The sequence below is a fragment of the Anser brachyrhynchus genome (assembly GCF_964034855.1).
Source record: "Anser brachyrhynchus genome assembly, chromosome: 17".
In the NCBI taxonomy this organism is placed as follows: Eukaryota; Metazoa; Chordata; class Aves; order Anseriformes; family Anatidae; genus Anser; species Anser brachyrhynchus.
The window spans coordinates 12,255,821-12,269,336 of NC_137710.1; the positions used below are offsets into that span (position 1 = coordinate 12,255,821).

At 58.3% G+C, this 13,516-nt stretch overlaps 1 protein-coding gene across 3 annotated transcripts in view; it reads right to left on the reverse strand.

Moving 5' to 3' along the window:
• The window catches only part of RBM19 (RNA binding motif protein 19), a 78,992-nt gene that overhangs the window by 40,827 nt on the left and 24,649 nt on the right, over nucleotides 1-13,516 (reverse strand). The window contains exon 22 of one of the 3 annotated variants that reach the window (XM_080559199.1): nucleotides 5,869-11,824. The exons of the other annotated variants lie outside the window; for them this stretch is intronic. Coding sequence (XP_080415325.1) covers nucleotides 11,815-11,824 — 10 coding nt within the window. The 3' untranslated portion in view covers nucleotides 5,869-11,814. Of the gene's footprint in view, nucleotides 1-5,868; nucleotides 11,825-13,516 lie in introns of those variants that run through there. 3 annotated transcript variants of the gene reach the window in all.

The following is a 13,516-nucleotide window of genomic DNA, read 5'->3' on the forward strand; positions in this document are numbered from 1 at the left end:
CCGATCGGCCACTCAGGCATCGCCCGTCCTGCTGCACGTCAGAGTTATGATGAGGATTTCAGCATCTCTGCCCGCCTGGATGAAAGCTGGGGAGCTCCAGAGCCCCTGCAGCAGTGCCAGGGCTCAGCCGTGGCACGAGCGCTTGCAGGCGCAAAGCCCTTCCCGAGTCAGCGAGCCCGCCTCTGCAGGAGGCTTCAGCCTCCCCTCTGCTCAATCCCGCCCCGGGCAGACCCCCATCCCTGGCGCTGGTTTCTGGCAGAACACCTCAGGTGGCATCACACCAGGCTGCTCCGAGTCCACCCGCAGCGAGCGTGCCTTCCTAGAGCCAAGGTAAAAACAAAGGCACCCGCGTTTTACCTCCACGGCGCTGCTCACGATTAACGAACTCGGTCTGGGAGGCAAAAGCAAAGAGCAAGCCCTTTGCCAAGGAGGCAGCAGGTCTGCAGAGCACCCAGCGACCCGCCGTGCATGCAGCCGTTTTGCCACCTCCTTGCTGCCTCATCGAGGCATCGGAGAAAAGCGTTTTGGAAATAAATCCCAGCCACGGCACCGCTCGGCATCGGGCAGCGCTGCTCGCACAGGAGGGGGGAACTCACCCACCGGCGGTGGGCGACGGAAAGCGTGGGTCAGGCTCCCGGTGGGAAGCAGAGCGGAGGCACAAGCGTGGCTGGGTTTGCAGGATTTGGCTCTCCTGGCTTTGCCCTCCCCGCACAGCGCAGGCGGCTCGCCAGCCAGGCTGGTGAGATCCATCCTGACGGCCGCGCTCGCCGTCCCCGGCTTGGCAGCACGCTGCTGGCTGGCAGGGCTGACAGCCCCGAACAAACGCGCAAACTGAGAGGTTTCCTCAGCGAGAACCTTCGCCTCGTGCTGATCCAGGGTTACGCAGGGAGAAAGGGAAACCAGCAAAAGCCTGCGTTGGCCCTGGCTGAGCAACCACCCACGCGGGCACAGAATAACGGCAGCCACAACCTCCCTTGGCCCGTCACCGGCCCCAAACCCAACAGCGAGGCGAGAAGCTCCCCGAGGTGCCAGCAGGGACATCCCCTGGCGTCCCTCATCGCCGGTGCCAGGTGGCATCGAGCACCTCCGCGCGGCGCTGCTGGGCACCCACCGCTCGTCCTGGCGCTCCGGCAGCTCGCCCGCAGCTTCTGCGGTGCCGCCCCCTCGCCTCGCCGGCTGAGCGGAGGGAGGAGAAGGGGATTTCTCCTCCGTGCCGTGGGATGCGAGCCGCGAGCTGGCCGTGGGTCAGAGGACCATCGCTCCTTGGGATTGTAATTATATCCTTCTGGCACAGGCCAGCTGGGAGGCGAGTCCTTTGCCTGCTAATTATAGGACGCTCTGTTGCTGTTGAGCAGAGCGCGCCGCAGCCCGGTAGACAACACGCTGCTCACTTGGCTTCGCCTGCTTGCCGGGAGGTGCTCGGGCGTCCCTCAGCATCGCGGCCAAGCACCTGGAGGATGGAGAATTGGGGAATACAGGTGTTTTCTGGAAACCTCCTCCCCCGCTCCGCCGACACCAGCGGCGAGCCGAGAGCCGGCAGCTCCCTCCGCGCCCACGGCTGCTGTCCTGCCACGAGCTCCCCCCAAATCTTCTTTCTCCCCCTGTGCCTGGGCCTGGCCGCAGCAGCCCGGGCAGCTCCTGGAGCTGCTCACGCACGCGCTGCGCAGCTCGGCAGTGCCTCGCCTCGCAGGAACCATACATCTGCCTGAACACAAGCCCAGCCGGAAGGCGTCCTGTCCGCCAAACACGGGTACCCCGCACTAAGCACACAGCTTTCCAGCTCCGTGCCTGCCCCGTTTTGTACTCCACGCTCCTCCAGACCCAAATCCACGAGGACGTCCGCGAGAAAATGAAGCAGACGCGTGCTGGTGGAGCCAACGTGATACCTGCTGACCCCTTCTGCTCAGCCTCTGCTCCTGGCCCTCTTCACCTCCTGCCATTCCCTGCCTTAAGAAGAAGCACTCGAACTGCAAGCTCCGTAGGACAGGCCAAGTCCTGACCATTATTTTCAAGTCCCGGACAGAAGCCACCTGCAGCCTGCTTGGTCTCGGTGTGCCCTGAGCACCCGATCAAAGGCCGGTTGCGAAGTTCTGGCACCACGAATCCACGCACGTGGCTGGAAAAGCCAGCTGCTGCCCGCTCCCCGAAGGGCAGCCCCTCCTGAAAAGCAAATAGATCAGCCTTACATTTCTCCAAACGCCAACAGATGTCCCGCTGCCCAGGATAATCCTAAATCGGGGGGGAAAAAAACACCACAATACCAATGATAACAGTGGAAAGTCGGTCACGAAAACCTCCAGCAAGGCCACCAGGCTTCTCACGGATTGCCACCTACTGCCACCACCTCCTCCTCTCTCACTGATGACTTCCCATCCCCAGAGCCCTGCCACCGCCTAAATCCCTCCTCGTGGCTGCTGCAGCCCTGGACGAAGCTCGAGGGGATGAGCTGGGAGGTTCCTGCTCAGCACTAACAGCTCCAAGCAGGGGACGTGGGGCCAAACAAGACCAAAGTCCTCCCCTTCCCAGCCTGTGCCACCTCAATCCTTGTGGCAGGCCACAGCCACGCTTCAGCCCCGCAGAATTCAAGCAATCTCTTCGCAATGGTCATCCTAATTTTCCTTTTTTTTTTTTTTCTTCTTCTCTTTTCACCCCCAAAAAGGACCTTCCCTCCCCCACCAAATTACTTCCCTGCCAGTCTTTGCTTCCGCGCCGATTTACTGATTACGGGGGAAAGGAAAAAAAAAAAAAGGGAGATATAATAATGGTCCTTTTTCTTTCTTCCTCCTTTTGGAAGGCAGGACCCTGCCAAATGGTTTTGCCCCTGGGCTGAGCCGCGGCCAGTTCCACCCCCTGCAGGAGGGAGTTAATGAAATACGCAGCGGAAGGGCCCTCCCGCCTCCCGCTCCAGGACTTGGGCTGACTCCACTACGGCTAATCCCATTACAAGAAAATAACGTGGATAATTCAAGCTAATGAAATCGTTACAAGAATGTGGACAGCCAGGGGTGGACATTCAGAGCCAATTTAACACTCCTCGGCGTTGTTATCCCCGGCGCAGGAAATATCTGAAAGGAGGAAGGGAAAGGAGAGAGGGAGAGAAAAAAAAAAGAAGCCCTCCTCTCTTGTTAGCTTAAATCCTGTTAGAGAGTTCAGGAATTAATCTGCCACCTATCTCCCCTGCTACCATTATCATCATCATCATCAATAACGTCTCCTCGGTAACCTCTGAGCATTAACAGATGAAGGCGCAGGAGGGCGAGGAGGGCGCGGAGCCTCCCGGCACGCTGCAGCGAGCGCGGCGCTGCCGCTGCCACCACCCCGGCGCAGAAAAGGGGACAGAGAAGGGGACAGAAGGGGCGGCAGGGCTGAAGCCTGGACCCGCACACCCCAGCCTTCCTCTCCCGCAGCAGCTCCGTCCTCAGCTCCCTGGTCTAGCTGGAGGTGTGCTGGGTCACCAAACTGCCTTCCAAACCTCTCCGAAAACCGCACAGGGCACGGGAGGAAGGCAGCCACGGGTGCTCCTTGTTCCTTCCTGCACGGATCACCATTTTTTTTTTTTTTTGTTTAATTTTTCACCATCCTCTCCTCGCTGCCCACAAGCATCATCTGTAGTTGGAGGCCTCCTGGTCAGCTTGCTGCAGCAAAAACGGGGTTTTGCCTTACCTAATTCCTGTTCTTCTCCGCTCCTAGGGACAGCCGGACACGAAGCGAAGAGATCCACACCTCCTGCAGGTGGATGCAGCGGGCCCAGGGGCAGAGCTGCTGCCGCGGGTGAGATTTCAGAGAGACCCAAGCTCCCACGCACATCCAAGCGCCTCCTGGTTGCAGCCTGACACGGGCACGGCTCACGCTTGTCCCCATCCTGCACCGCTGGGTGGTGGCAGGATGGCGCGGACCCCGGGAAAGCCAAACCTTTCCCACCCTTCCAGCTCAGCAGCTGCAAAGCCCCGGCTGCTGCTTACCGACCTCACGCAGACACGCACCGCCTCGGTCCCTCCACAGAAACAGCGACCTTTGGGATTTAAAACAGAGACGGAGCAACACGAAGGCGAGAACTTGGAGCGAGACGAAGCAAAAGCCCCGTGGCAGAAGCAGCAGAAGAGCTGGGAGCACCGCAGAAGGGTGAGCTGCAGGAGGCCGGGCCACCAAGAGCAGCGTGCCACCAGCCTCCGTGGGTCACAGAGACGGGACATTTGGGGTCCAGCCTGGTGGCTGTCCCCTCCCCATCCCATGCAGACACTCTCTGATGTGCCATAGGGGAATTTTTCACCTTTGTGCCACTCCAGCACAAACAGCAGCTTGTCCTTCCCCTTTTCCTAGGCTTTATTCTCACCAAGCTTGCAGGAAATTACCACCAGCCACATTTCCACCTCGTGCCCCGTGAACGAGGCTGGGACTGACCCAGGCTTTTGGAAACCAGCGATGCCCAGGACAGGGAGGGATGCGGTGGGCCGAGCCTCCCTGGGCCGAGCGGCACCACCCCATTTCTCCGGGTGCTCTCTCTTGCGCCTGCCTAATTACCTCCAGACGGCGCTTCCAGCGCACCTGCCGCAGCAACTGTTTGTCTCGCCACCTCCAAGAGCATCGCTCGCGAAGTTTGCTAGGGAGGAAAGCCAATTAGCATGTCAGCTGGGCACGAAGATCCCTCGCGCTTTATCTCCGCCGCTCGGCAGCGGGGCCCTCTCGTGCTAATTCCCTCCCTCCTTCCGCTTTGGCTCCTCCAGTTGGAAATACGCAGAGAGGACCCGAAAGCAAAGCGGGAGGGGGGATTGTAGGGCGGGGGGCAGCGGTGCCCAGCCCTGGCTGTCCCTGCCACCTTGGGAAGCCCCGCAGCTCCCCAGGGAGCGAGGAGATGCCAAGAGGTGTGCCTGAAGAAGAGCCCCAAGATCCGGCGATTGGGGTGAATGGCTGGGATAAATGCGGCGAAGACACTTGCAGATGATTTTTAACTGAATTTTGGGAAGAGGTGGGCATGCAGCCCGTTGGACCTGGCTTCATGGGGCAGAATAAAATGATGCCGTGCCAGCAAGTACTTGAAAAATAAATTGGTAGATTGCCAGCGGTCAGGGTGTTGTGCTCTGGGAGCAGAGCGTTCCCATGTCCTTGCCCCACACCATGCTCCAGACTCCCCTCTCCAGCCACCACACCAGCCTGGCTCCTCTCCCTCGCTGCCTGTGCCGGGCTGTCCTCATCTCTCCTCTCCGAGCCCTTCTCCTCCTTCATCCCCATCACCCTGCTGGGTCACGGCTCCTCTGAAAGCTTCCCCGGGACTTTGCTCCCCCTTCTTTTCCACCTGCAAGTCTCCGGCTGGCCGATGGCTCCCTTTTCTGGCTGTCACTTCAAATCCTCTTTCTCCTACTGCTGGTGCCAGCGGGTTGCCGTCCCTCGCCTTCCTCTCCTCTCGCTTGGGACCCGTTTGGGCGTGCTGCCGGTGGAGGTTTCATTGCCATGCCATCCCGATGTGCCTTCCCACGCTCGTTGGGTTGCCAGTAGCCCTCAGCTCCGTGCCACCGTGCTCCCAGCTCCAGGGGAGCCCCTGAGGTCCCCCAGCCTGCGCCCCCTCAGCCTCACCGCTGGGCAACCTGCCCGGGGTGCCGCATTGCCCTCGCTCCCCACCTCTTCTACGTGGGCAAAACCAAAGTTCATCTCTTGGATGCGTCAAATTTGGGCCCAGAACTTCAAAAAAACCCAAAACGACTCCCAGTGCCGGCGACTAGGAGGACACAGATGCGCTTCTTCCAAGGAGCTCTTCCAAGGAGCGGTGGATTTACGCACGAGGCTCTTGCCAAGGTCCTGATTTTCCAGGGAAGCCTCTCCGCCCTCACAGCCTCCCTCAAAGCCTCGCAAAGGAGGCAGCCTCGGGCCCTTCCCTCTCCCCCCCGAAGCTGCTTCCCCCTCGCCTAAACTGCTTGCTTCAAACCGGAGCAAAACATTTCACCCCTCCTCGCTTTATTTTCCTTAACAGTTGCTTGTGAGGGACCTTATCAAAAGCTTTCTGAAATTCCAAGTAAATTAGTCATTAGGCAGGTTTTCAGAACAGTAATTAGGCCACTCCATGCCCCTGATGTATTATTTACCTGAGAAGATATACATAATTAGGGCTCTTCTTTATAACTGGTATTACACGCGCTAAATTCTACTCCAGTCTATCGTGTAATTACGCAATTAGGCTGCATGCTAAACAGAAAGAAACCAATTCTGAAAACCAAGCGAAAAAGGGGGAAAAAAAAAAGGCCGGTAATTATTATTTTTTAAATCCCCCATCACCGGCACAGCGGCGGGTTTTAAAATTTTAATATCCCTCCACTCCAGCCGTTTCTGAACAGGTGCTAGAACCAGGTTTGGTTTCCTCGTTTTGTCACGTCTAATCCTCGCCTTGCGCCGCCGATTCGCTTCCTTAAAGGGATTTGCTCCAGGGCTGACGGTCCCAGGGGCTTGCAGCTCCCTTCCCGGGTCGGCGGGGATTTGCTGTGCTCGGGGAAATGGGGTCGCATTGTCTCGCGGCCTCTCCTCGTCCTCCCTCTCCTCCCAAAGAACGATTATTTCCAACAGCTTCCCGGCCGCAGCCGGAGGACGGCGGACGCAGGCAGGTCCAGTTGCTACGGCAGGGCTGGCGCCGAGATTTAGCCCTACAGGGCTGGACCCTACAGAGTAATCCAAGCGGGCAACGGGGCCAAAAAACCATCAGGGAGCACCGGGGGCTGCGCAGGAGAAGCCAACACCTCCGCAAGGGGCAGGCAGAAAACCAGGGGCCGGGTCCTGGCTCTCCAAAGCCGTGCCCAGCCCTCGTGCACCTCTCGACAGGAGGACGGGATGTGGCAATCCCAAATTTGTCCCCCTGGTCCTGCTGGCCGTACCTAGAAGCGTGAGCTCTTCTCTTCTGCAGCTCCACGTCCCGTGGTGTGCTGCCCTGCTCTGTCTCAGCCCCGCTGATGGAGAGGCGTGTGCCACAGGGAGTACCACGCACCTGGAGAATTTTTTTAATCTACCTATTATTACACATCTATTTTAGAGTTGGTGAGATCAAAGAAAAGTGCCCGGGACTTACCCAGCGTGCTTACACCTCCCTGGGAAGACACCTGTGCATTATCCGCACTCGTTTTCATGCTTTAAAGGCTCCTCTGACTCATTAGCTTCGTTTCAGAAGGAAATCTGTTGCTGTTGCTGCTCTAACTACGTCTCAGCGCTCGAAATTGCCAAGCCACCGCAGGCACGGGGAACGGTGCAGGATGGGGAATAGCATCAGCTTCAGGAAGCCATAGGTAGGACACCACTGTTGGACTTGCACTAAACTCTGGGAGAGAGTCAAGGTTTTTGGAAGGCCGTCACCCTCACACGCCGTGATTTCATCTGCCTGGGGGCTTTCTTACCCCTGCTGCTGCTTTTTTATTTGTTTTTGGGGCAAAACATTCAGTGGAGAGAAGACCGCATCCACCAGGACCACTGCAAGAGGACTCCTCTCGAGCCCTGCCGGCCTCCTGTCCCCGCCACCTCCCAGCGCCGTGCCAGGACCCCCTGGGACACCCCACGGCTCCTGCCGCCGGCTCCCACAGTCACTCCCACTGAGATGTACAAGCACAGCCGTGACCCCTATATCCCAAACCCCAGGAAACCTAAATCCTCCCACCGACCTCAGTGGGAGCCTCGGCGCTCGCAGAGCATTTTGTCGAGCTCCAGCTCTGAGCCATGCTTCTCCTGCGGGCAGCACCTTGCAAGACCAGGGCTTAGGAGCCCCCACATCCCCCGAGGGATCACCGGCAGGTCAGGATTTCAAAGGAACCCGCAGCTCGAACAGCGCCGAGATTTGGGGATTTATCTCTCCTGGGCTCCTTTGAAAATCCCGATCAGAGCGCAGCTGCGGTCACAAAGGAGTTACGCTAAAAATAGTGCTCGCAGGAGGGCCTGGCACAAATCTCCTTTCCTCTCGGATCCTCGTGAGTCAGCTCGTTTTAAAGACAGAAGAGGAAATTCAGGCGACTGGCAGAGCAGTAAACAAGAGGAGGGAGATGCAGCCGTGCCTCGTGGCCCCCAAAAGGGCATCCAGCGGAGAAAGGAGCTTTGCTGTAGGAGCCCAGGCGAAATGGCTGCACCGACAGCCAAAAAACATCTCGGCTTCGACTCCAGAGCCTCCTGCACCGGGCTGAAGGAGAATAAATATAGAAGCACTAAGATATTTATAGGCAGGCAGCTATTTTAACATGGCTCTGCTTTAAAGAGAATCCTTATTTAAGTCCCGGCCCTGCGAAGCTGCAGGATGACTTCGAGAAATAACCAGATTAATTATTTTCACCGGGAGAACCGAGAAACACGTAGGGAAGATCAAATGCATGCAAATGCATGTGGAAGCTCGAGTGAAGTGCTCCTGTTCTGGTGACTCAAACACCACGAGGATGGTGAGATCTCCTGAGCACGGGACAGTCCCGGAGAGCTTTCCCTACCCACGTCCTACACCTGCCAGGGGCCAGGAGGAGACGCAGCAGTCGGACCAGGCACAGGGCTCAGCAGGGGCACCGCCACTGTCCAGCACCGTCCTGGTCAAACGTTAGATTGTGTCACTGCTGGATGCACTGGGAACAGAGGAATATTTCCAGATGTACCGTATCGACCTTGATGATGCTCCAGTTCCTGCACACTGCCCCCAAACTGGAGCCGGGGCTGCTCCCCGTGCTCAGTTTCCGTCCTTTGGCTGCCCGTTCCCAACCTGCAGCTCCCCGAGCTCCTGCTGGAGCTCAGAGGTGACTTCACGCGGCGCGACACCTTCACAGGTCGCTTGGGAAAGCCTCAGAGGACGGAAGGGAAGGAAGGACAACGACCGCACGCTGCCAGCATCACCTGAGCCGTTACGGGACTCACAATGTTTCTGCCTTCCTTGCTTCCTTAATCACGCCTTGGTGTTACGGAAGTGGAAGAGCACCACTCTTTGAGCAGGGCTGTGCTGTGCTAACTGCAATTTAACGGCGCAAGCCCACGCTCCCCAGCACTGCCCTGAGGACACACGCACCCCGTTAGCCTTGTCTTGGGGTCTCGGGCCAGCTTTTGAGGGCAGAGGCAGGGACGTGCCTCCCTGCGCCTTCCTCGCCCAGCGTCTCACCCTGTGGGTAGGCAAACAGCAGCAGTGGTGAACCTGCCTCGGGGATTTCATAAAGGGATGTGGAGGATGCTGAGCGCCTGCTCTGGCAGCTGGGCTCCACAAAACCTGAAGCCCTCCCAGTGCTGGGGGTATCAAGTTTGGTCTCCCCCTTCCCTGGCCATCTATTTGCCCTAGTCTCACAGCAACTTAACGCTGAGGGCTTCTTGCTCATAGACCTCTCTTCCTGGGGAAGAGAGAAAAATATTTGAAAAACGTAATCTTAAATGTTTCGCTCAAACAAAATACTCTGGTGGTGTTTCTGACGGAATCCTCTATGCACACAAGCCCCAAGTGGTAAACATCCCTCCCGTATCCCCCGGAGAAGAAGCAAGGCGCAGCTCTCGCTGCAAATCGCCAGCAGGCAGTGAGATGGAAAGGGGCTGGCACCTTCCAGCCGAGCGCTGGAGAAAGCCATTTCCCTGACAGATGCCTGATGCCTGCGGGAGGACCGAACACGCGGCCCTACAAACCCCGGGACCTGCAAGGAGGAGCAGGGCAGGCGAGAGAAGGGCTCCCACGCGGCCGCATCAAGTGGAAGCTCCCCGATACGGGGAAGAGGAAAAGAGGAAGCTGAGAAGCGTCCCCGTGCCACGTACCCTGCATCTGATGACAGCTGGCTGCTACGCATGCTGCTTTAGCCTCACACACGGAGGTTTGGAGAGCTTTCCTGCGGGCACTCGCTGCTCCTGAGGTCGGCAGGAAGGCGAGGAAAACGCTGCACCACCGGGACCATGGAGGTGGCCGCGCAGAAAGAGCCTGTTTCTGTTCCCGTCAGAAGATGGGACCTCAAAAAGGAATCTGAGCTGGGAAAGCACGAGCTGGATGCTCAGGGGGTGATTAAAAGAATGAAGTTCTTTGGGCTCATCCTCTCTGCGCTGTTTAATAAATATTAGAGAGCTCTGAGAAGGCGCAGCACCGGCAGCCTGCAGTCCATCTCCCAGCCAGCTGCTGAGCTTGGTGTTGCCTGTAGGAAGCCAGCACCCCTGAGCCCTCCTCTCAGCTTTCAACCTGGGGGTTAGAAATTTATGCAGGCAGATGGAGAGCCCTGATTCCACAGGAAAACTGTTTCCTTAGGAAAACAGCTTGTGAGAGCGGGGCTCTGCAGGCTCATGGGATCCTTCCTCCCGCACCCGCAGGTAGCTCCCCTCCCGGGGGAGGCAGAGCTGTTCCCCTTAACGCGCCTCCTGCTCTGCAAACACAGGGAAACGCGAGCTGTGCCGCTCCTCGGATGGGGCTGCATCGCCCCGAGTGCTGTAAAAAAAGTGCAGCCACAGGGGACACGGTGAGAGAGAAGTGAGGGGGTGGTCCTTACAGCCTGAACCCTCCAAAAATACAACACAAGAGCACGGCTGGCCAAGAGCTGAGACACCTTCTTAGGGATGGCAACACCACAAATCGCTGGGGGTGGTGCAGAAATCCTGCAGCTAGGGAGGCTGGCGGGGGGAGAGCTGCCAGCCACGAGGGGCCTGGGGAGCGTGGAGCCTGCGAGGGAGCTGTCAGAGCCCCAGCCCTACCTCGTGTGACAGCAAGAAGTCCCCGCAGAGGTGACGGCGCCGGCAGATGCAGCGAGCAAACAGCCAAACGTGCTGCAGAAAGGAGGGGGAAACAAGAGAGGAGGCGATGGATGCGGTCCTGGCGGGGAGAGCCGGGCTGCACTTGCTTGCGTTAAATTAAAAAAAAATGGGGGAAAACCAAAAAAGAGGCAAGTGGTTAAAGAGCAACTTCTCAGCAGCACCCCCTCCGCCCGCAGGTAGGGCAGGACGGCAGCTCCCTCCCCTCGCTGCGGCGGCCCTCATTTCATGGGGTTTTTGCACGAGCGGCGGGCTGGAAAATGATCCAGCGGCTGCAGAAGCACCCCCAGGCCCCCGGGTGCGCGGCGGGCGGGTGGCCGGAGCCCGGCCCTGCTGGGGCGGCGAGGAGGGAGCCTGCTGCTGAGCTCCCAAATTGCAGCCGCGGTGCGCGGGGGGAGACGGGCGCTGCCCCCCCGCCACCCTCCTGGATGCTGACGAGAGAGACAGTGCAGTCCTGCGTGACAGCGTGAAATTAATATGATTTTGGGGGAAGCTGGCAGTGAGTAATGAGCATCTGAAATACCTCGCCTCCACCCCCCCCCCCCCCTCGCCCCTGAACTCCTTTAACCCTTCAGCCGCTCGCACGGCGACGCCGGGAGAGCAGGCTCGAAGGAGGGGAAGAGGCAGAGCTGGGGTGGAGAGAGGCAAAGAGGGGCCGAGCAGCCCAGGCAGCTGCTGAATTTGTGGGGTGAGTTTCGGTGCAAATGCTGGAGGTGCTGAGGTCAGCGCTCTTGGAAAGGCGGGACCCGAAACGTCGAAGCAGCACGGCTCCACGGGAAGGTGTTTTGGGGCTGGAAGGGACCAAGGCTGGCCTCCGGGCCTCTCCCAGCTGGTCCCAGGAGGCCACCCGTGAGGGAAACAGCCCAACATGTCCCCACCACCTCCGTTAAGAAGCCAGGAGATCACCTTCCCAGGGGCCCAAAAAACCTCGGTCTGAAAAAGCGCTCCGTGCGAGGGTTCCTTCCGAGCACTCCTGCTGCCTCAAAAAGGGTCAGTGCCATAGCACCACGTCCCTGCAAAGCTCCCCAGGAGCTTCCTACGCCTCCCGGTACCAGGTTCTCATGTTTAAGATCTCTCCTCTTCCCTGCCAGATGCCTGGAGTGGTCAGCTGGCTCAGCTGCAGCTGGGGGAGGAGGGAAGAAGACAGATGGTCAGCATGCCGTGCCTTCGCTTGGCTTCTTTGGGGAAAGCAAGATGCAGAGAGAAATGCTCTCGGTGCCACGAGCAGCAGAAGCCAACACGGTGCAAACGCCAGGGCACAGGAAACCTTTGGGGTCCGCCCAGGCAAGGCAGGAGACCGATCACAGCCACGTCCCAAAGGCTTCAACCCCACTAGATTGGAGGAGGTAGAAATGCTGCAGCGGGCTTGACGTTAAAGAAGAAGATAATGCAAATAGAGATGCAAATAAAGGACACGGTGTCACCCCGAGCAGCAAACTGTGATTCATTAGAGGCTCATTCAGGACCTTCGCGGGAAGCGAGACTGAGAAATACCCACACACAGGCGCCGGCGAGAGGCGGGGAGGTGGGCAGGTCAATGTCAACGTCTGGCTGAGGAATGCGGTGGGGAAGGATTTTAAGACGAAGGAAATCATCGGCTGGGTGGCTCCTTGGGTGAAAAACTGAGGCAAGAGTCAGAGTTAGTCCAGGTCATTCCAACGGGGCAGGTCCCGCGAGCCCCCAGCCTGACCGGCCAAGGGGCAACGCACGAGGAGAACGAGATCAGGCTACAGCCTAAGACAAAAAACCCTAAGACAAAAACCCCACACGTTTTCCCTTCCTTATATACAGGCACACATGCAGCGCTCAGAGCAATTCAGACAAAAGGAGACTCCTAACACTCACACTGCAGCAGCCAGCAGCCAGCCTTTCCGTCGGAGTTGTTGCTCCTTTCCCATCGAGGAGCAGAAGCGCACGCACGTGTGCCAGCCCCACTCGGCACAGAAAGCTGGCAACGACCCCGACGCAGAATCCCAGAGTCAAGACTGAGACACCTCAGCAGCGGCCCCTTCCCCACCTCTCCTCACCTCCCCAAGCCCTTCCCCGCCGAGGAGCCTGTGTGAAACTCACTGAGCTCCCCCGGGAGGCTCGGCGCCTGGGCGAGAGGCGCTCCCGCGGAAGGAAGTGGCCTAAAAACTCCTTAATTTGTGTCAGACGGGCGGCCTGAGCAAAAGCAGGCAGCCGAGAGCTCCTCGGCAAAGGTTTCAGGTGAGCAAAAAGGGGACCTGTGGGCAGGGGACACGCGGAGTGCAGAAGAGGTGGGGAAAAAAAAATAAATCAAATATTGCAATGAATATTCAAGGCAGGGAAAGAGATGTACTGAAAAAAAAATCTTCCTTCTGCTCTTGGGAAGATCCACCTTTTAAAGCAGCCCTGTCAAGATAACACAGAGTTAAACATTTCCTTATCTATGTTAAACACCTTTATGATTCAAACTGGAAAACAGCACCAAAAACCTATTTCGCTCTCCCCCGCCCCACGGCTCGTTTTGCGGAGCCGAATTAAAGCGGCCAGCTCCACGTCTGGGCTCTGCTCGACATCGCTGCGCCTGGGTTCCCAAGGCGTAAGGAAGGGTCTCGAAGAAGGACCCCCATCTCCCCCAAAAGTTTAATTTATGCTTTTCAAGACAGGAAGAGAAATAAACCAGCCCAGCACATCCCTGCCTGGCGGAGAAAACCCTGGGTGCCGTGAGCTGGGTCAGGCTGCAGGGTGGGACAAGGGCACCCACACCCCAGATGTTCCAGGAGCATGGATTATTTGGGGCAGCAGCCACCAGGGCTGGATGCAGACTTTTGGGGCCACCCTTTCTGGAAGA